The sequence below is a fragment of the Gadus chalcogrammus genome, chromosome 11 (assembly GCF_026213295.1).
Source record: "Gadus chalcogrammus isolate NIFS_2021 chromosome 11, NIFS_Gcha_1.0, whole genome shotgun sequence".
NCBI lineage: Eukaryota > Metazoa > Chordata > Actinopteri > Gadiformes > Gadidae > Gadus > Gadus chalcogrammus.
The window spans coordinates 21,013,454-21,036,602 of NC_079422.1; the positions used below are offsets into that span (position 1 = coordinate 21,013,454).

General features: G+C 43.4%; 1 protein-coding gene and 1 pseudogene across 4 annotated transcripts; both read right to left on the reverse strand.

The window, feature by feature from the left end:
• Nucleotides 1-345: 345 nt before the first annotated feature.
• Nucleotides 346-5,023, reverse strand: LOC130392332 (heat shock-related 70 kDa protein 2-like; annotated as a pseudogene).
• si:dkey-238d18.4 (TBC1 domain family member 15) lies at nt 474-22,638 on the reverse strand. 4 transcript variants are annotated; one of them, XR_008896930.1, is made up of 11 exons: nt 22,170-22,638; nt 17,890-18,075; nt 17,335-17,447; nt 16,949-17,052; nt 16,744-16,811; nt 16,333-16,479; nt 15,948-16,038; nt 15,456-15,604; nt 14,909-15,053; nt 10,225-13,680; nt 474-517 (listed from the first exon to the last, which is right to left on the reverse strand). XR_008896930.1 is itself a non-coding variant. In XM_056601936.1 (10 exons), the coding sequence occupies exons 1-10, from the start codon at nt 22,501-22,503 to the stop codon at nt 13,521-13,523; spliced, it is 1,497 nt and encodes a 498-aa protein (XP_056457911.1). In that variant the 5' UTR covers nt 22,504-22,638; the 3' UTR covers nt 9,992-13,520. The 4 variants fall into 4 exon arrangements, 2 of the variants coding, with proteins under 2 accessions (XP_056457913.1, XP_056457911.1); XR_008896931.1 differs by lacking the exon at nt 474-517 and adding an exon at nt 15,257-15,311 and having other exon boundaries at nt 13,592-13,680; XM_056601936.1 differs by lacking the exon at nt 474-517 and having other exon boundaries at nt 9,992-13,680.
• Nucleotides 22,639-23,149: the final 511 nt, after the last annotated feature.

The following is a 23,149-nucleotide window of genomic DNA, read 5'->3' on the forward strand; positions in this document are numbered from 1 at the left end:
AATGCATGCTGTCTTTTTACTTTCTGTTTCATGCCAGATTAATATAATATTTGCATGCCTCGTCAATCAGTCTATTCTTTAATGGTTCTTTCTACACCCGGGACCCCCACCATCATTGCTACATCATGTCTATTATCTTGCTGATATGTTAAACATCCAATAATCAACTACACCCCCCAATCCCGCTGCGTTTGGTTAAAGTTGTAATGTTGTGTTGATTGATGACCGACTTCCACGATCGTTTGAGAATGAGAACGAAGGAGCTACCGGAAACTCGACTGAACGAATGTCACACGAACGGTTCTGAACGATTTCCTCTTGGCGAACTGATCGATGCAAACTGAATCAAGGAAAACAATCATTGAATCCATCACTAATGATGACACTGGGTTTCACCTGGTTCCTGTCCAGCAAGGAGAGGATGTGGTTGCACTTGTCCACAATGGCCTTCTGGTCCTCCGTGCCGAGTATGTCCTGGAGCTTCTCTTCCTCTACGGATGTTGAAGGCCATCTCCGTCTGCATGTTGAAAGGCCAGAGATTCCGGAGAGTTATTAGAGGTGACCTGGGCTTCGTCCTCAGCCTTGTCCTGGTCCACCTCCTAGATATATAGATAACAACTTCATTCCTTCCTTATTTCCTCCTGGTCCATGCGCTCAATGTGATATTGGACAGACACCCTGTGAGGTTCATACTGCTCTGCATTCATGTTCAATACGTAGTTAACTAATGTTCCAGTTCACTCAGGTTCCATACGTTATTCATGCGTCGTTCCATCATGTTCCATACATAGTACCCTCATGCTCCATACGTAGTTAATACGTAGTTCAATCATGTTCCATACGTAATTCATAAGTAGTTCCCTCATGCTCCATACTTAGTTGTGCCGAAATTTCCTTCAGCTAAATGAGGATAAAACAGAGATAATTGTATTTGGTGCTAAAACGGAAAGGCTTAAAGTAACCCAACACCTTCACTCTCTGTCCCTGAAAACCTCAATCAAAGCCAGAAATCTAGGGGTTATCATGGATTCTGATTTACATTTTGAAAGTCACATCAAATCAGTTACAAAATCTGCATATTATCACCTTAAAAATGTAGCAAGACTTAGAGGGCTCATGTCCACCGAAGACTTACAAAAACTTGTACATGCCTTTATCACTAGTAAGCTTGATTACCGCAATGGTCTCCTTACAGGTCTCCCAAAACAAACTCTAAGGAAGCTTCAGCTTGTTCAGAATGCTGCTGCTAGAGTATTAACAAAGACCAAAAAATTTGAACATATTACACCAATTCTTAAATCGTTACATTGGCTTCCTGTAGGTCAGAGAATTGATTTTAAAATCATGTTGCTAACCTATAAATCCCTACATGGTTTAGGCCCAAAATATTTAACTGATATGCTTCCACTACATAAGCCTTCTAGAACACTAAGATCTTCTGAGACCAATCTGTTAATTATAACAGATTGGAATAAACTCCCTGAGGATTTAAGACTTGCCCCAACTCTGAGCATCTTTAAAACCAGATTGAAGACTTTTATGTTTGCTTTAGCTTTCTGCTAAATCTTAAATACTTTACCTTTATTTTACTAAAATGCCTTTTTAACTTTCCCTTTATTTTCTATTTTTACCAGAAAAATGCATGATCTGATACCAGAGAGAAAGGTTGTATAAGGGTTAGAGTCCGGAGTTTGTTTGTATAAGGGTTAGAGTCCTGAGTTTGTATTTGTATAAGGGTTAGAGTCCTGAGTTTGTATTTGTGTAAGGGTTAGAGTCCTGAGTTTGTAAGGGTTAGAGTCCTGAGTTTGTATAAGGGTTAGAGTCCTGAGTTTTGTTGAATAAGGCCTTTGGTCTGGGCTAGAGTCCTAGAAGCTGGGTTAGAGTCCTAGAATATTGTCCTTTAGGTCGGGTTGTAGTCCCGACTTGGGTTCCAGAGAGACTGTTGATCTGATCTTAAATACATTGCACTTTCAATTTTACTTACTAAAAAGCCTTTTTAACTTTCAATTTAATTTTCTCTTGAATACATTGCACTTTCTATTTTACTAATTTCTTGCATATGTTTTCTTTTACTTATCTATTATTTTATTTTATTGTATGACAATGTTTATATGTGAAGCACTTTGAGTCTGCCTTGTGTATGAAAAGTGCTATATAAATAAAGTTGCCTTGCCTTGCCTTGCCTTAGTTAATATGTAGTTCACTTATGTTCCATACGTAATTCATACATAGTTCCCGCATGGTCCATACCTAGTTTACTCGTTCTATATGTAGTTCACTCATGTTCCATAAGTAGGTCACTCATGTTCCATAAGTATTCAAGAACTTATTTAATTCCACCATTAATTCCGCCTAGTTTTGTTTGCATAATGTAGTTTCTAGATTCATGGGTACTGGCTACAGCATATATCAGGGTATAGCATACATCGGGTTCCTGCATATATTGGGATACAAGCCTTTATCATTGGTAATGGTGTTCGTGTTTTCCTTGCCGGTGCTCTTGTCCACAGCAGATACATTCAGGTTGCCATCTGCATCAATGTCAAAGGTCTCCTCTTGGGGAAGGGAGTACCAGTAACGGGATACCTGTCATCTCAAATCTGTCCAGAATTGTATTGTCCTTGTTCATGGCTCTATCCCCTTCATAGACTTGAGCCCTCCAGCGGTTTCAATTCCCAGGGACAGGGGGGTGACGTCCAGCAGAAGCAGGTCCTGTACATTCAGACTTATCGCCGGACAAAAGGGCTGCCTGCACAGCTGTGCGATGACATAACCATTGACAGAGAGATTGTGACTGGGAGAAATGAGTTTGGGTTAAACATGATACGGATATGATAATACAGAACACACACATATTGCCTAAACATGTTTATGACGTGATAATATACAATATGTACATGTTGAGTGAAACATGATAATGATTTTATAAAACAGAACATATAAACAGGGTTGAACATAATAATGATATAATATATGATATATACATATTGGATTAAACATAATGATATTATACTATAGAATATAATACATATTGTGTTAAACTGATAATATGAGACTACAGAATATATAAAAAAAGGGTTAAACATGATAATTATAGGATAGTACAGTACAGCAGGGACTGGATGCACCCAGCTGCTCCATAGGCCCCTGCCTCATCAGGGTTGATGCTCTTTTTGAGGTTGGTGTCATGTCACGCAAAGTTTGTTAATTCTGTTGAGCCAAGTTAATACCACTCATGTCATTCACTTCCTGTTTTATTTTGCTTCTCGTTTCAGGCACTTGACTTTCTCAACTGTGATTGCCTCCCCGGTCTCTGATTCGTCTCACCTGTGTTCCCCTCCCTCATGTATAAATAGCCCTTGTTTTCCTTTGTCTAATGTCAGTTCGTCTTGCGTCCCCAGCGTATTGTCAAGCCTCAGGATTTCTTAGTTTTTGACACTTGCAGACACTACCGTATTTAACTGTGTTTTGTATACTCCTAAGCGAGCACCTTTTGGTTATAGTTTTGTATCCTCCATGAGAGCGTTTTTTGTTACCTTTTTCTAGTAAAGCATTTTTGGTTTAAACATACTGCCGTCTTCTGAGTTTTGCTTCTGAGTCCTTGTCCCTGAGTCAAGTCGTGACAGTTGGGACCGTCCAGAAGCAGCTTCTGGATCTTGAGGACGCGGGTGTGGAGCAGCCCAACCGGTACGATGACCTGAACCCGGGCCTTGTCCCTTAGGGCCTTCTCCACGGGCGCCAGGGTACCCCGGAAAAGTCTGCATTGAGCTCCTCGCAGCGATCTCTGGTGATGGAGGGGGAGAGGTCGACGCCCTCGTGCTGGGAATCGACCTCAATGCTGCCCTGGGTGCTGCTGGAGAGGGTGCGCTCGGCTCGCTCGCAGGCGGTGCGGAGACTGTCAATGATTCTTATGAAGGTCTGTTAAAATAACCACTTCCTCCATGCATTTATTTTGATGCTGAGAACCGTGCAATGACGTGCATTCCATGATGCGATTTACCGATACCGGAAACCAGGCTGAACGAACAAACGATTTGCGAACGACTTCTCCCAGTTCAGTCGAGTTTCCGGTAGCCCTGAGTCTGACTGACTCAGCTGAGAACCGTGCAATGGCGTGCATTCCATGATGCGATTCACCGTTACGGTTCTCAGCTGAGTTAGTCAGAATCAGTGGAGTTAGTGCTACCGGAAACTCGACTGAACGAACGAACGAACGAACGAACGAACGAACGATTCGCGAACGACTCCTCTTGGCGAACTGAATCACGCGAACTGGGTCACGGAAACAAATCATTAAATCCACCACTAATGCCTGCTGCTGATACTGCTACATCGCCCCATGCTGTTCACATGGAGTCATCGAGCAGCACATGTTCCAGCATGTCACCGCATGATCCACTACGGCCAGGGATGGACTGGCCCAAAAATTTGGCCCGGGACTTTGGGATGGGCCTTTTATGAGACCGCGGGAATAGCGCGCGTAGAATTTTGCAACGGTGTAAAATAATAAAAACTAGCCGCTCGCCTCGGCCGCTCGCTTTGCCCCCATACACTGTGGGGGTGCTCCCCCCTCTAAATTGACAGTAATACATCGGCCCCGTTTCACCGTCAGGCAAGAGCTCCGTTTCGCGCTGTAAGTAAATATCCGGCAGCAGGCCACCCCAAATCAGGGCTTACTTAATTTTATTTTTTTTTTTACATCTTTTACAACAACAAAAAAAAAAAAAAGAATAAAAAAAAAAAAAAAAAAAACTAAAAGAATTACGGCCGGCCGGCTCGGCCTGAAATCGTCCGGCCGTTCGGGAAAACTCCCGAACCTCCCGATGGCCAGTCCGCCCCTGACTACGGCCATCCAGGGAGCGGTCTCGTGGATTCGGTGCATTGGTCAAGTACAGTTGCATTCATTGACGCAGAACTGAGTATTACCCCATATTATATGGTCTACGGTACTGCCAATAGGGTGAGCAACACATTAACAGCTTCTTAAACTGAACCAGGGAACATTTAATACTCACCTGCTCATCTACAACGAAGGAACTGTTGATACAAACTTTATACAGACGGACACATTCATGTGGACACTTTAGAATTAAGGACATTTTAAAAAAAAAGGAACTGCATTTCATGCTATCTGAAAATTGTGCTTATCATGGTATTTACCTGAACATTTACAGTTATTTGAGTGTCTGCACATTAATGTAACTGTGCTAGTTATTTTTGTGCTGGGGTTCTGATATTCTATCTTTAAACTGCTTAAGAGTTTGATCGTATCTGCTTAGGGGTTTTCATCTGGCTTAATAATTCTGAGTTTGGAGTTGATAATGTGAAAGTCAGGTCACGTTAGTGACACAGAGGAGCAGATAGCTGGTTCTCAGCATGAAGTTCAAGATTTGCAGAGGGAGCTCCACTCAGTGGCAGACGCACCATGCCTGAAGGAAATGACTGAAGTGGTGCAAGAAGGTCAGAGTCATCTCCAAGGTAAACTGGATGACCCACCTGAAGGTTCCAGACGCTCCGAACGTGCACGGAACCCTACAGAGAAGATGCGTGTACTACAAGTGGAGGAGGCCAAGAAAATGGAGAAAAGGCTGCTCTCCATGTACGAGCAATGGAAACTCAAAATACGCAAAGCAAGAGATCAACTGAAGTCCTACATGCCAGATGGTGACCTCTGGTCTCTCGTGGAAGAACTTAGGAAAAGTAAGGAAGACATAATTAACAAGTTTTCTGAAATGCGAGATCTTGCCACACCTTCCACTGATGTCAGACGACGAGTCGATACATGTGAATCAGTCACCACAGAAATCATTATCATTGCCCACAACAGAGCAATAGACGATGAAGTTGAGTTTAATAAGGAGCAAGAAAGACATCGCCTTCATGAACTCCTCCACCGTGACTATACAAAGTCTGTCTATGGATCCGCCGCGTCCTTGACAAGTCACAGCAAGTCTGACCATCACTCCATGACTTCGTCTATGGCGGCCACACGTGCGGATGCAGCAGGAGAACTAGCAGTGAAGGAAACCAATTATGAGATGATGGTAGCCGAAGAGAGACAAAGGGAAGTGATTCGAGAGTTAGAAGAACAACAGAGGATAGCTCTAGAGGCACAAAGGTATGAGTTGGAGCGATTGCAGGCCGAGAAGGAAGTGCGAGCAGCTAAGGCCAAGCTGAATGTGTATAATAAGGACACAACATAAAGCTGCTGACTGCATCAACATTGAAAAGGATAAGGACACAAAGAACATGCCTGTAACTGCCGCTTCGCCATCCCATGTTGCAACACCCTCTCATAAAGACATTTCCTCACTGGCTCAGGTCTTTCAAGACAGCATAGCCTTGAATAGGCTCCCTGTTCCAGAGCCATTCGTCTTCAATGGTGATCCAATACGATTCACTGACTGGAAAGCATAGTTTTCCTCGCTCATTGACCAAAGAGCTATCACTCCAGCTGAAAAACTCTATTATCTGAAGAAGTATGTTGGCGGCCCAGTGCTGGATGTGCTGGATGGCACCTTTTTCCGAAACGATGATGAAGCCTACCAGGATGCCTGGAACCAGTTCACTCGTCGCTACGGCCAGCCTTTTGCCATTCAGAGAGCATTCAGAGAGAAGCTTACCAATTGGCCTAGGATACAACCTAAAGATGCCGAGGGACTCAGAAACGTCTCTGATTTTCTAAATGCCTGTCAAGATGCCATGCCTCATCGCCGTTTAATATGCCTCGACATATTAAACGACGACGAGGAAAACCAGAAGCTTGTCCATAAACCAGACATGGGGGACTCGAGTCACATGACTTGACTCGAGTCAGACTCGAGTCGCAAATTTGAGGACTTGAGACGTGCTTGACTAACACTGATAAAAGACTCGACTTGACTTTGACTTGGTCTTCATAACTTGAGACTTGACTTAGACTTGAGACAGATGACTCAAAATGACTTTTTTAAAGTTAGATTAAAGGTTGGGTATGGGATTTGCGATACGCCAGCAGATTTTGAAAATACACAACTCAAATGGTCCTACCCCCTCTCCTTCAACGTTGACTCTGACTCCACCCATTCCAAGTACATAGACGCGCAATCATGCACGAGCACAAACACAGATGCACGAGAGCGAGCCAGGCTAGCTAGGTTGGAGTTTAGGGTTGTCTTCTAGTGCTAGGTCCAAATGTGGATTAGCTAGTTAGCTAGCTCCAGTAGCTACCGCAGGATAACAACAAACAGAAGCTTGCTCTGGGTCACGAGCTTTGAGTATGTGACCGTTTGATTGGTAAGTTGGTGGTAATGATCATAAAAACATTTTCAAACTATTCACATAATGGTTTTGGAATGTTTTGAATAGTTTGAGTTATTGTTAATGTTAAGTCAACTGGAGGTAGGCAGGGTCAACTGCCCCTGCCTACCTCCAAGCGTTGGTCAAGCCACACAACCCAGCACGATCCGTCCGCTCAACTACCTCAGCTGGACGTCTGGTACCGCCATCGCTAAGAGCAAGCAAAGGTCGATCAGCGAAGTCACAACTCTTCTCTGTTTTGGGACCTCAGTGGTGGAACGAGCCCCGCGATGTCAGGATCGCAGAGTCACTCACCAGCCTCTGCAAAAGACTTAAAACTCACTTGTTCAGAGTTCACCAGACTCTGTGCCCACCATTGTATGTTGTACGTCCTGGCACTTAATGTACGCACTTATTGTACACTCATTGTGTAGTATCTGCAGTAGCTGCTATTACTGCTGTATACAGAGAATGGGTTAGCCTAGTGATTGTTACGTGCACTTGGTTCTATGAACATCTTTACTGTACCGACAGCAATATATTGTTTCACTTATTATGACCAATGTAGGCTATGATGTAAATTATTTTAGTCCATGCTATTTCTGATGTTTCAACATGTTTCAAGCTAACCACAGTAATGAAAGGTTTAATCACCACATAATGGATAACACCATATAAGGCTTTATAGATAAGTTAAAGACTACAAACATGGACAGTTTGCCATTTCCGTTTAAGCCAAGACTGACCAAAGGATTACCTGGGTATATTAGAACATGTAGGTGTGGCCAATTTACCGTTCCGCCCACTCCCAATATAACTGTTTGTTTACCTGTGTTCGTGAGATGCCTCATGAAAAACCTCCAGAACGCAAGCCCGTTTACCTTGTGTCTCTGTTAGATAAGCCACGTTGTTGAACATTTACCACTCTCCAAGTCATACCTAGCACAAGACCACCACACCACAAAGGATCTAATTAGTTTATTATTACTTTATTCCACATCAATTGGCGAGCAAGCCAGGAGGATCGCGTTCCAGACAACTCAACTCGGCGAGCGTTGTATTCTCAGTCAACACAGGTAAGCAGAGCCTTTGAAAAAATAAGTTGTCGTGTTGATTGACTTATGCACGGTTAGCCAGGTTTGTTTGTTGGGATCCATTTTCTCCTAAAAGAACTGCCAGATGTCACTCGACATCTGGCGGGAGGAGCGCGAACCCGCTGGGCCAGCGTTCATTGGAGCAAGGGTCATTGAGCCTAGGCGCACCATAACGGTCCACTGGTGTATCCCAGTTAGTCTGCTCCATAAACTAATATAGGAGCACTAATAAACCATCCTTTAGGATTACTTGTTCGTACAGACAAAGACCTGTCGACTGCATTTATGATTATGCCGCAAAATAGCTGAAGCTTTAAAGCAAAAATAGAAGGTGCACCGAAATACCACAAATTACCATTGTAACCTCGGAGATTGTCTGTTTCATTTAGTAAAATCAGTGTTTTTATTTTTTGGGGTTTTCATTTGCATCCATTGTTCTTTTTCCCGCTCTTTCCACAACCCTCCCCCACCTCCCACCTTTTCACACCTCACTCTCTCCCCCACCTCCCTCCCCGCTCAATTTGCACGCAACTATTGTCGGTCAAATTTACGTTTTTTTTTTCTTATTGTTCTCCCTTCCCCGCTCTTCCTTCCACCTTTTAACACCTAGTCTGTACCCTCACACTCTCTCTTGTTCAGTCACAGTCCTACCACTCGTCCACAGAAGTCCAGGGGTCGACCAACACCGGGAACTCTGTTGCGTTCAGGAAAATTCCCATGCCAAACTGAGGATGTGAGAAACCGCCCAAAAAGGACTCTGTGGGTGTGTGGTAATTAATACTGCCCAGAACAAGACGTAGTTGAATCCACATAAACGTCTTTAGAGGCATAGTTTGTGTTAGGACTAGATTGTCTGTTTTTGTGTTTGTTTGTGTGTTTTAGTGACTGTGTGTGTGCATAAAGGGAAGCCATTCTCTAGTTGAAATCTGCAGAACACACATGTATTTTGGATAAATTATAATGACTGTGTTTTTGATTCACCAACATTAATTGTTTTAACAATCTGTAAAAGTTTGCATTTTTTTTTCTAAATGTATTCTCTTTTCTCTTCAGGAAGTGGCAATATGAGCAGTGAAGGACGCTTAACACTCATCATTTTAATTGTTTTTCTAGATTGTTGGGCCCGTCTGTCTGTTTTTGTGTGTTTTGTGTATCATGACAAGAGTGCACTAGACACTGGTTGTGTTATGAACATTAATATTAGAGAACCAGGATGGTTAAAATAGACAGGGGGATTAACTACTAAAATAATAAGTTCAATTTAATAAATAATGCCCATGGTTTTCACCAGTGCGCAAGGGGGGAGTTAGGAGTTGCGGCGGATGGAGCTGCTTAAACAGCCTGCCTTCCACGTCACGTCACCCTGATTGTAGTGGAAGAAAACGAACCCCCACCCCCAGCAACCACAACCCAGCAAACCTCGCTCTCATGCAAGCCAAGCGCTGGAAGTACTAATGTATGATAGTAAGCATTATTGTCCCTTAACACTAATATTCAGAAACAACACTGCCTCCAAAGGCTATTTGCACACCAGTAGAGGCATAGGCCTATACTTTCCCCTGAACTTTTAAACGTTGCAAACGTGCAAAAACATAATTATATATTTATGTGGCATTCAGTCCCATGCTTAAAATATAGCCTATCAGTGGCATCCAGTAGGCCAATTGGTAAAGTGTGTAAAGTATGACCAAGTGTTTCTTTCTGTTCAATAGATAGAACTTTAGCAATCCCCTGTAGGAGAAATGTGTTAATGTTTGTCCCTATAAAACAATAATGGTAAAAAAATAAATACAAAACATGACAGTATGTCAAACCGTCCAATCTGAAGGCTCTACTTAAACACTCTACTCACTTCCACCAATGCAAAGCGAACCGAACTGAGTGGGGGAGGGCGTAGCCTACATGTATGAGGCTTTAATAAAATCCCGGACGATTTTGAAGTTCCACCACACATTTTTTTCTAAAGTGTCTCAAAAATAGGGCATGTCCGTGCAAAAGAGGACGTCTGGTTACCCTACGTACGGGAAACCATTTGATTCCTATCTGTTCCTCTGTAAAATAGCGGCGCAAGTTGGTGGGCGCTATCCTGGTAATTTCTCTGCGTGAGAAATACGAAGTGCGGTGTGTGAGCGTGTGAGCATGGGTTGAATTGCGAATGCGTGAGACTTGAGCCACCACATATCAACATGGTAACTTTGTGGACTACATGGAGTAGTAGGATTCCTTCCAAGCACGTCATCAATTCAAGATAAATAGACCAGTCATTTTTTGCAATTTTATTGTGTTATACGTTCAACATTCCAAAACGACACGTTCAATGTCAATCTGATTAATACATTAAATATCAGTGTGATTTTATATATATCATATATTTGGATATATTGGTCTCTCTATGCCATTGAGAAATGACATAGAGACCAATATACAGTGTCGGCGCTAAGGGGGGGCATTTGGGGGCCGTGCCCCCCCTAGCGGTCATTAATACCCCTCCTACCACAGGTCATTATTTTATTTATTTTCCCGATAATGACCGGCGTTCTATACATTATCCCTTATATTACACGGGTCTTCTTAATGCTGTGGAAATCGCAAGGTCCAGTTTTAGAACGCGGCAATTTAACTATTTCTCTTCAGCCAATCACAGCACAGAACAACTTGTACGTCACGGCCTTACTCTCCCGGTACCGTACTGTCCACTCCAGCATAAAAATATCCGATATCCGGAGAATGACAAAACACAGTAACTCTAGCCTACTCTCAAGCAAAATAAAAATAAAACTAATTGCAAACCTAACTAATTGCAAACCTAACTAATCTAACCTAACCTACGCAAATAATGCTGTTGCGGCTCTCAGCTGTGCCAGAGCGTTCACAGTTGCTGATGATGATGATGTCTATGGTGTGAACGGCCCAGTTTTAGAACGTCGCAGCCCGTCGAGTCGCAAGGAGTTGCGAGTTGCAAGCCGTTGCAAGGTGAATCTTTGGTCTGAACTGGGCTTAAAGCTTATATGTTGTCAGGGGTGTTTTTGATTATTGTGGAGGCTGTTCTCTAGGTTTATAAACAGTGCCAGGCCTACTTAATGTTTTTTTGGAGGTTCATAAACTGTTGATGTGAATAAACTATTTATGACATAGCAGAGGTGGTTAAACTCCATTTATTTGCGTTTAGCATCCACGACAGCCCTCCCCCTTTTTTTGCGTTAAAATATTTCACAAAAGGCAGTGCCCCCCCGCTGGCGACCCATGCCCCTCCAGTAGATCTGCTCTGGAGCCGACTCTGCCAATATATCAGATTTTTTCACGCTGACTGCAGAATGCACTTTTTTCACATAAACCGCACCGACGATTTCTCAACCATTTCCTGATAGTTCCTCTTATCGTGTTGCACGGAGCTACAACACAATTGCATCAGAATCCGTGAAAATGGGAATTGCAACTTCTCTATCGCAAGAGAGATCACTTCACCCACCGCAACACCACGAGCAGCAACACACGATATTCGAAAACGAAAATACAAATATTGTTAAAATATAAATAGGGCCTATATTACAACAAAAAAACAAAACTGTAACACAGTCTTTATATAACATCCAGTGGACCAACATAGGGGACAAAATGAACCTTGTCCTGGTTGATAAAGAAAGGTTTGCAGCATGCAAGCCCCAACTTGCCTAAATGCAGACTTGTTAAAGCAGGGAGCCACACCAGGTTCTAATTCCAGAATGAAACAGGCAGTAACCTCTGTCTTTCAGGAGATGTTATTTATGATTATTGTTTCCAGTTGCTTCTGATCTCACTGGCCGCTCCGGTACTTATCCCCTCCCGAGAGTGGTGACCCGGCCCGGCAGGACCGTCATGACCCAATCCAGGAGACGGGGGATTCCCCAGACCGGCCAGGGTGTCAGGACGACAGTCGACCAGGACATTCAGAAGGTTCTAGAGAAGTATCTCTGCCGATTATGTTTTGGACGTTTTCTGTGTCTCAATGTTGAAAGTTAGTGTAACCGACATGACGCTGTATTGTGCAAACAGTGAAATATATTTTAAAGCAACCTCTGTCCAACTAGAATGACCAATGCATTTAAAAAAATAAGCAGTATACATTGTAGCTTACCTACAAACATGATTACCATATGATGACTACAACTTGGAACCATCAGAATATTTAGGGAAAGTACCGTGTGAAATATATGTGAAAACATAGATAAATATTGCAGGATTGTCACGAGCTGGTTAGAACAGGAGAGGATGTTCAAACCAACACGTCCTGTTGTTGTTTATAGAGTTGCAACAGTGGTTGAAAACACCACAAACTGCGACCTCTTTCGTTTATTTTCAACATCCTTTCTGAGAACTTTGCAATTTCGTGCTAATAACCGACCCCAGCTCCCGTCTGAATGCTTAGATCGCTTCAAAAGACTTTATCGCTGTGACCCACATACACACCACATTTCCATCCAGCAAAGTTAAACAACTATCAAAAATTGACCTTTATTTCAATCGCTTTGTGCATTGTGAAACAATCCTATGGTCCGCTCGTGCTCCCCACTGGAAGTCCTTTCTGGTTCCTGTGGCCGGCAGCATTGCATATCTTATGCCGGCAACCTACATTTGACCCAGCGAGTCAGCAGCTGGTGTAGCACATCACACTCTGTGTTCTAGCCGCTAGAGCTACATAGAATATAAGTACTGTAGGCTAGGACTCAGGTACGGAAGTAGCGATCTGCAGTCTAGACGTTGTACTAATATATATCAGTCTAGAAGTTATACTAATATATATTCGTTTACGATTTTATATATTAGTCTAGAAGTTGTACTAATATATATTCATTAGGAGTTATACTTATCCATACATAAGTACCATATATAAATGTATATACAAGATCCATACACAAAGTATAAAAATATTTCAATTATTTTTGTGATATATAAATTAATAGATTATATCGATTATATAATATTGCAGCTATTTTCAAGGCATAATGAACCAATCACTGAGCTAAACTAAGATGATCAAACTCCTACGACAGAACCTGATATCATATTTACCATACCCAAATCCCAATATTTACATCCCTCTTCAGTCCATTAACACTGTGCACCAAGTCGGACTTCATGTGATATACAGTTATAATATCCATAATCAAATCAAAAGAATAAACTGCGAAGCTGATAGAAGAAGTCTTCCTTGTTCCCGCTGGGCGGGCGTCCGCCGTTCATAAAGTCCCACGCACAGCGCTTACAGTAGTTGTAGAAGTGTTCCTCGGCCTTCCTCAGGATGCTGTCCAGGTCCAGCGTTCCCTGGAGGCTGCAACACAGGAGGGCCACCTTAAAGCGCTATTCCTGCAAACTCGCCGACGCTCCACGCAAACTAGGATCCCTGGAAGGAGGGATCCCTCACTCTGCGTTCCTTCTCAAGGTTCATTCCTTTCTTAATTAAGGGAAGTTTCTCTTGCCCTCTGGGTAAGCTAGGTACAGGGCGGTGTCATCAATAAATGGCCTGTTATCAGTGTTGTGCCTGAACGCGTTCATTGAACGATAGTTCATGAACTCGTTCGTATTTTCGGCGAACGTGAACTGAACGTACTATATAACTGCCTAATGAACGTTACTGTGGACTCGTTCATTCTGGTGTCTGTGAACGGCATGCTCACACGGTTTGACTTTGTTCAATTGGGGGGGTATTTGTTTATCAACACGGCGGATGCGCGCGCAGAATGAGAACATTTGTTTGACCGGTTGCCATGGTTATGTTATGCCCTTTGAATAAGGGCTTTAAAAATAAAATTTAGTTTAATTACATTTACAGTTGAGGGGACTTTGCTGACACTTTTATCCAAAGCGACTTACAACCATTCATGCAATATCAATGGCCTTATTTCAAACAGGATCATTCACTTTGCAATATCAATATCTAGTCGGTTGCTTTACGATTCGTTTTGAAACATCTCACAACAGCAGTAAGGCTCAGATGACAACATAGATAAATACTGCTGGATTCTCATGAGAGGATGTTCAAACCAAGACGGGTGTGGAAAGTGCAAAACCTTGGACTTTCCACGCCCGTGTTTGTGGGTTTTCACAACACGATTTCATTGTGGATCTTCATTGTGGTTTCGTTTTAATAACCGTCCCTTTGCTAATTAAGGGAAGTTTCTCTTGCCCTCTATGGGACTAGGGTCGGGGGGTGTCCTACATAAATGGCCTGTTAAGCCCTTTGAGACTGTACCTGGGAATAAGGGCCTCACAAATACAGCTCGAGGAGGGTTAGGGTTTGTCTTGGAGTTATATTTATGTATAATAGTTTAGGGTTAGGGTTGGGGCTCCACGGCGAGGAGGAGCCGGTGATCGAACTAGCAACCTTCCGTTTACCAGTCAACACGAATTGAATTGAATGAGGCTGCGCTCTCTCACACACACACACACACACACACACACACACACACACACACACACACACACACACACACACACACACACACACACACACACACACACACACACACACACACACACACACACACACACACACAGACCGTGTGGTGAACTGGATGAGCTGCCCGTCGCCACGGCAACGGAGCAGAGCGTCACGGTGGTCGATAAGGATGGTGGCGCAGATGAAGAGCTCGAAGGTGAAGGCCGCGTTGACGGCTCTGGGCGCCGGTGCCGGGGCGGTGTCCTCTGCAAGGGGGGGGGGGGGAGACACACGGTGAGGCGGCGCCCGGGCAATCGGCTCCTGGTCCTAGCAGTAGGGGGCGGAGTCCCAGCTCCATGACAATATGTGGGGGAGTGGCCGCTAAGCGACTCAACAGACGGTATTATACGAGACAACGGGGACACACAAATCAAAGAGGCGGAGAGTGCGGTCAATCCTCTCTACAGACCGCCTGTCGCCACTGCAGCTCGAACACAGCCCCTCTTGTGTCCTCCCGTGATATCCTGCGTGACCAAGTTATTCATTGATTTAATACATTAAAGTTCACATTTTGGGGTAAACGTTCCAACACTTGAGGGGCGAGGATGAGGAGGACTGAAGAGGGACCCCCGGCGGAGGTTAACCGGGTCTAGAGTCGTGAGCTGCACCTGGGCTGTGTTTCTGGGCCAGCCGCTCCCGGTGGCGGGCGCGGTCCACCTGCTGCGAGATGAGCTCCAGGTGGTCGCAGCTCAGGACCTCAAACAGACGCAGGGCATCCCCGTGCTCAAACTCCCTCTGAAAGCCCAGCAGCAGCCATCTGAGAGAAGGACACACGCACGCACGCACGCACGCACGCACGCACGCACACACACAGGGTTGACCGAAAGGTTGCTAGTTCAATCCCCAGCTCCTCCTAGCTGAGTGTCGATGTGTCCCTGAGCAAGACACTTAACCCTAACTGCTCCTGACGAGCTGGCTGTCGCCTTGCATGGTTGACTCTGCCGTCGGTGTGTAAATGTGTGTATTGACCGATGTAAGTCGCTTAGGATAAAAGCATCTGCCAAATGCCCTAATTCTAATTCTAATTGGGTTACGGTCAGGGATAAGGAGTTAGGGGTAGTGGTTAGGAGTTGGGGTTCAAGGCTGTGAGTGAACAATACCTGTGACAGAATGTAAAGCTCTCCTTGCCTTCTGTGACCAAGTGGTCATGGAGCTGAGGGTCCAGTTCCCTCAGGAGAGCCGCAGCCAGCTCTAGAACACATCCAGAACACACAGGAAGAACTCTTTCACTGCTCTAGGACACATCCAGAACACACAGGAAGAAGTATTTCACTGCTCTAGAACACATCCAGATCACACAGGAAGAACTCATTCACCTCTGAGTTCTACTCAGAATAAGCTTCTGAATTGTCTATACCATAAAGTCATACGGAAAAAAGAAAGCTTACTAATATGCATCCTGCAATATCGTTCACCAGCTGCTGTTATTGTAATTTCTGCCTTTTCCCTTGAGCATGCATGGACATATTCAATGTGTCACCACACCTATTTTTCTATGGAGGCCATCTGCTCTGAAGTCCTTGGAGAACTTCTCCATGCAGCAGGAGAAGCTCCAGAAGGTGTCAACCTCCGAGTCCAGGACCTCCAGGAAGCGGCTGCACAGGTCATTCATCCCCTGGGCGTAGCTGACCTCTGAACCCCGCCCAAACCACAGGTGAACACAACACAACACATAATTTGGTGGCATATCACAATCAGGACACCATCTACCAGAGTTTGAATAGATGCCAAACTGCTGCAGCGTGCAGATGCAACTGGATTGAGCAATAGAACGATTTCACAATCTAACGGTAGTGTTGCTGAGTAGTTGCAATATTTCTACAGCAGCTGTGGAAAATAGCAGAAGCAAGACCCAGCCTCAGCCACGAGAAATTGAATGTTATTGTTTTGTCTCACCTGGATGAAAAGCAGCATAGGTGATTAGAATATCTCTCAACACCAGGAGATTTCCAGAACCTTCTCCCCTAGAAACCGATTGCAGAGTCAACACGGAAAAAACACTCACATAAGAAGCAATGAGGCACATAGAAACGTATATAAATAAGCATATACATACACGGGTGTGCAGTGCACGCATCCATGAGGACAGGCTGGGACTTACAGGAAGTAGTCGAGGTCCCGGTCGGTTCGCGGCACGTCCTTATCAATGATCCTGATGGCCTCCTGCAGTTCATTCAGGTCAAAGGTCGTCCGCTCAAACAACACCTGCCGTCAGAGAAGAAGCCCTCTGGATACGTTACATAAACTGGATTCATTGACCTAATGTTTGATAGCAATGGTGTGGGAGGCTCGCGTAATAAGTAGTTAGCTAGTTAGGTCGGCAAAGCGAGTTAAAATGCCTGCACTGTCTGTTCTACGAATACCCTCAACAAACATAATGTACTTAAGGGAAATGACATGTGTAGACGTTCTCCCAGGCCAACGAGTCAGACACATCCCAGAGTGCCAAAGCACGGTGAAAACATCAACAACCGACATGGTAATGACCTGGGCTTGGAGCTGGAGGAACGCCAGCCTATCGCTGACCTCCCCCCGCTGCTCCTGGGCCTGCAGCAGGGCCTGCCGGCGCTCGTGGTACCGCACCGCCTCCTCCAACTCAGCTGTTTGAGTTTAATTCAGCATTAAACACATTATTAAATAGAGTTAGTATTGAATACAGTTAGTGTTTAATTCAGTATGAAATACAATATTAAATAGAGTTAGTATTAAATACTGTTAGTGTTTAATTCGGTATTCAATACATTATTAAATAGAGTTAGTATTGAATAAAGTGAGTGTTTAATTCAGTATTAAATACATTATTAAATACAGTTTGTGTATAATACAGTAATAATTAAAGTTAGTATTAAATGCAGCATTCAATTCAGTTAGTATTAAATACAGTTTGTGTACAGTATAGTATTAAACAGTACAAAACAGTACGAAAGTACAAAGCACAACACTCATTTTGGGTGGTTTTTTTTGAGCTGGCTTGTGTTGACCTGTCCGGGGTGGGGGGACACCAGCTCTGAGGGGAGCCTCCAAACACATACTGCGCTTTACCGTCGGTGCCGTTGAGTCGCAGGCGCACCGCCTCAGGAACCGACTGCCGCCACTTGCTCTTCATCACCTGGTAGCGCACCGCCATCTGCTGCACCAGGAGGGGGCGCTCGGCCGCCGTGGAGCTGCACGGGTACATGCCGAACAGGAAGCGCCACACCAGGCCGCGCTCCGCGGGAGAGACGCCCCCTGCAGGCAGAGAGAGGAACACACGCTGTTGGGATCCACGATGCAGAGCCACGTTCTTAAACGATGGTTCCACCTAGGGGTGGGACAAAGTATCGATAGGGTGATATATCGTCAGCCTACTTCATATGATACTAGGATCGATACACTGGTCCCAAATATGGATTTAATATATCTATTCTTTTGTTGGAATGTAAAAAAAATAAAAAAAAGATTCGATATTTTTAATAAATTGGGAACTTCTACGGAAGTTTAGACCATGAATAAAGACCGAAATCCAGCACTTCCCCTTTTCACATTTATATTGCATTCATCGTTTGACATGTATCTTGAGGTTTCGTTATAGGATTGTTTAACAATATATTGTTTATCACAGAATCGCAATATTATCAGTATTGTTATGATTCCAACCCCTATCGCATACACAAGGGCTGTTATGATACTTTGTTACTTAGTGATCCTTGAGGTATCACATGCCACTGTGGGGAGTAATCAATTGCCTCTCGTGAGGGGGAACTTTGCACTGCGCGGTAAAAGATGGTTCCCTACATGCTGTTGGAGCTTAAGCTGGCTGCGGTGGAAGAATGTGGGCCTGGGATTGAGGGGCAAAGAAAGGGAGAAGTTCTTTGTTCCCGCCTCAATGACCACAGGGGATGGAGCCAATGTGATGCTGGGGTCGGAGCTTGCTGTCAGCTGGGGCCTTTGGGGCTTCTCTGAATATAATAAGGATGATATAAAAGGCTCTCTGGTATCAGAATGATTTGGTGGACTAGCTAGGAGGAACTGGATACTGGCCCAGGTTATTGTTGGACAGAATCATAGCCTGTGTTGTTATGGTGCATAACATCTGTTCCAACAGAGACGGTCTAATGAATTATTGTGATACATTCCAGATGTACATTAAGTCCACACGTGGAGTTATTTCAAGGGAATTCAATAATAACTAATAAATACTGTATTCAATACTGTATTGCACAAACTGTATTTAATACTAACTGAATTTAATACTAACTGTATTTAAGACTATTTGTATTTATTACTGTATTATTCACAAACTGTATTAATCCAAACTGTATTCGATACTAACTGTATTTAATAATGTATTTAATAGGGCATACCGCAGGGAGCAGCTGTGTGTGTGTGTGTGTTTCTGTGTGTGTGTATGTATGTATGTATGTATGTATGTATGTATGTATGTATGTATGTATGTATGTATGTATGTATGTATGCAGAGGCGTCGTCAGCCCCTTTTTACTGGGGCACGTGCCCCAGTAAAAGTCTCCAGTGCCCCAGTAAAATTCCATTGATCATTATTAAATTAATCTGCAGAAGCGCCGCACTCGCTATGGAATCGACAGGATTCATCAAGTACATCTCCTGCTGCCTCGGGAGTCTTCAGTCGAGCCTGCCTCTTACCAGCCAATCAAAAAACGAAAGGGGCTACATAAAAGCCAATCAGAAAATAGCCCTATTGTATCTGGGTAAGATTTAACGCAACAACCAATGAAAAAAATCAGTTATTTACGGATTCGTCCACGTGACTCTTCTGAATGTTTCAGTGGTAAAGTGTGTAAAGTATGACCAAGTGTTTCTTTCTGTTCAATAGTCTAGATAGAACTTTATCAATCCCCTGTAGGAGAAATTTGTTAATAAAACAATAATGGTAAAAAAAATAAGGAATCTCCCACTTCCGGCTTCCATGAAAGAGAACCATACTAATTCACACAATAGCGTTGATGCAAATCTAGCATTAAAGGTTAATTTAAGGAAGTTCTCTCCAGTCACGCTGAAACTAGTTTGCTAGTAGTAGCGCTTTAATTTGCAGTGTAAGAGAATTCTGAGAAATCTGAATGCTGACAAAATTCTCAGAATTCTGACACTGCAATTTATTTGCACGCTACGACTAGTGAACTACTTTAAAAAAAACTCGACACTGCGACCAGGCGACAAATGACTGGTGAGAAGCTTCTTAAATTAACCTTTAATGCTAGATTTGCAGCACTTTAATTCCCGTCAACTTTGTTTTCTAACACCAGCATTTCCACAACTATGCTCATGTTCGTGACTGCTATAGGCCTACAAAACCATTTATAGTGCATCTATTTTTCTGCTGGGTAGTGATAGTCACCCTAAATGCAGCTTTAATTTGGGCTCTGATTCTGAATAAATGCCGCTGCTGAACTGTGTGAATAAATAAAGGGAACTGAAATCTAAAGAAGACACGTGGTTTTGATGTAGGCCTACCGTGAATTCCAGCTGAAAGTGGAACATTGCTGCCATCAGGGGAAATTAATGTAACCTAGGCATATTGTAAGTAGCTTTCAATTCCTTGTTTTTTTGTTGATCATGTTTCGTTGGAAACCACGGGAGCTGGAAACAGCCCAGAGTAAGTCATCTCCTTTTTTAACGTTACAACAAATTCACAACTTGTTTGACACAAACAATGACAACTTGATTGCTGTTAAAGAATGTTGCCCACATAATTAGCACCAGTTTTTCAATACTGAGCGTCTGTAGCCTGTAGTTTTATAGCACACACACACACACACACACACACACACACACACACACACACACACACACACACACACACACACACACACACACACACACACACACACACACACACACACACACACACACACACACACACACCATGCGTGCACGCACACACGCGGAAAATGAATAATGAATGAAAAATTGTCTGTCTTCAAAACTTGAGGAAGTTTTAGTGGACAAAAACTTCCTTAACACAAAAAAGGAAATTATGGATATACAGGGTGTTTTTAACATATATGGATCCAACAATGTTCCCAACACTGGCTCCACACCTGGCTTAGGTCAACCATGGGGCAAGGAAGGCTTCACCAACTTTCTCTTTTGTCCATTGAAAAGGAGCAACTATGCAAAGTGAGTCAAAGCCACGTTATTGACCGCTTTGCCACCATGAAGGCGCGGCGATACAGCTTAATAGTGAAAAAATAATCATTAAAAAAGGCTCTATGCAGTAGTGTATGGCCTTATTTAGTTTAATTTAAGAGCTTTGATGGTTCTATAACATTTTCCAGGTTGATTGGTGGCAATGAGCCACCTCACCTTAAGTCAGAAATTCTATTAGTTTTAAACCTTGTTTCTTGCCTTTTTAGTACATGTCGTTCTGGCAAAATTATGCTGTTTCCACACAGCTTCTAAATAAATATAGATGTGTAGACTTCTCCTGATAAAGAGGTGAAGGTCATAAAGAGACTTTTTGTTTATTTGTCAGTTACCTTATTTGTAAATCTTTGAGATGTGTATGTGTTTAAATAAATATAATTGTACGGTACTCATGAATCCATCTTTGCGTCTTTACCTTTACCAGTGCTTTAATATAGCCTACAATATGACAGTGACAATGATTTTGAAGCTTGTACATACCCTTCTGTATCCATCTATTTCATATTGTGCACACGTAAAAAAAAAAATGTTGGCAGTTGGGGGCCTTTGCCCCAGTAAAACTCTAGGTCTAGCAACGCCCCTGTATGTATGTATGTATGTATGTATGTATGTATGTATGTATGTATGTATGTATGTATGTATGTATGTATGTATGTATGTATGTATGTATGTATGTATGTATGTATGTATGTATGTATGTATGTATGTATGTATGTATGTATGTATGTATGTATGTATGTATGTATGTGCGTGCGTGCGTGCGTGTGTGTGTGTGGTATAACTACTGTACACAACGTGACCCAGAAGCCCTTCTGGAATAAAATCATACATTGTGTTAATGGCTGATTCTCATAACAGTGTCTCTGTACAGAGCTCCTGACCTGGGGCTATATATACCACGGGGTCTCCTCGAATTTAGGACTTTTGACACGAGTTATTCCTCCTTCAGGGGCTTTGACACCCAAACATATAGCTTATTAGACTAAGCTTTGCCTTTTACACTCTGCTATTTACCTTTTGGAATAATACACCACTCAAATGTAAGGGGGACTTTATATGTTTTATAATTGTCATGTATTTAAAAGTTTCAAAGGGGGAGGCCTATCAATCTATAGGGAGGAAATTAAACAACTATTTGAGGAAGAAAAAAAAAGATTTACCATTTTTTAAGATGTGACTCCTCAGCCTTGACTCGTCGACCCGGCCCTCAGCATCCATGACACCGGGCAGGCTGAGGGGAGAGGTTGATGGAGCAGGAGGGCTGACAGCCTCCAGAACCCGCCGTGCAGAGCCTTCCGAAGGGGCGCTTGGGCTGCAGTCCGACCCCCGGCACTTCGTTAGTCCGCACTCAGCTCTAGTCGAAGTATCCTCAGAGCTCAAGTCTGTAGGTTCGTCGCTTTCTTCATTGTGCGCAGGTGAGAGGAGCTGTAGGCCAGGTTGTGGGGGCTTTACGTCAGGTAGGGGGACCTGTGGGTCGGAATGCCTTGGATCCATACTGCCAGCTCCGCGGGAGAAGGAAACGCAGCCAGGACGCAAGCACTTCGCGACTCATTCTACGCTGGCTCCATAAAATACACATATAGTGGTTGTTCTTTAACCCTACGGCCTGAGGGTTCAGTCATCCGACCTGGAACTGTTTACAATCATGTGAAGTCATATGACATGACGTCGGCAGAGGGGGGGGGGGGTTGGGGGGGCTACATTCCAACTTTGGTTAAAGTTTTTACTTTTCTGATGATTTCTTGGCATCTGGCTCCATCTAGTAGTTGGATGCGGAACAAGTACTGCCACCACCTGGTCTGGAGTGCAGATCGTTATATCAATCTAGATTTTTTCAATTACACCAGTAGACATGCAGACTGGGATTGAGCCCTGTATGTCCTATTCTCAATCGGGTTATGTTGATTCAATCAATATGATTCCTGAGACCCTATTCCTCTCGTTGCCAACATTTATTCTATATAGATGCCTGTTCCACCACAGTCCCAATTCTCTTCCCAGATATTTTTAATATTTGGTTCTGAGCCTGAACCTATATGTGCTTAATGATATCTGTATATCTATCTTCTGCCTTTAGATGGTCTGCTTGGTTAATATCTCCACATTATCGTCGACTCATACATGAGAAGCAAGTCGAAAA

What these genes read in the sequence shown, in the direction of transcription:
- si:dkey-238d18.4 (XM_056601936.1), bottom strand. Translation starts at nt 22,503, where the DNA reads ATGGATCCAAGGCATTCCGACCCACAGGTCCCCCTACCTGACGTAAAG. An exon ending in GCGACTCAACGGCACCGACG is followed by an intron (nt 17,448 to 17,889) that starts GTAAAGCGCAGT and finishes AAACTCAAACAG; the next exon opens with CTGAGTTGGAGGAGGCGGTG. An exon ending in CTATGCTGCTTTTCATCCAG is followed by an intron (nt 16,480 to 16,743) that starts GTGAGACAAAAC and finishes GGCGGGGTTCAG; the next exon opens with AGGTCAGCTACGCCCAGGGG.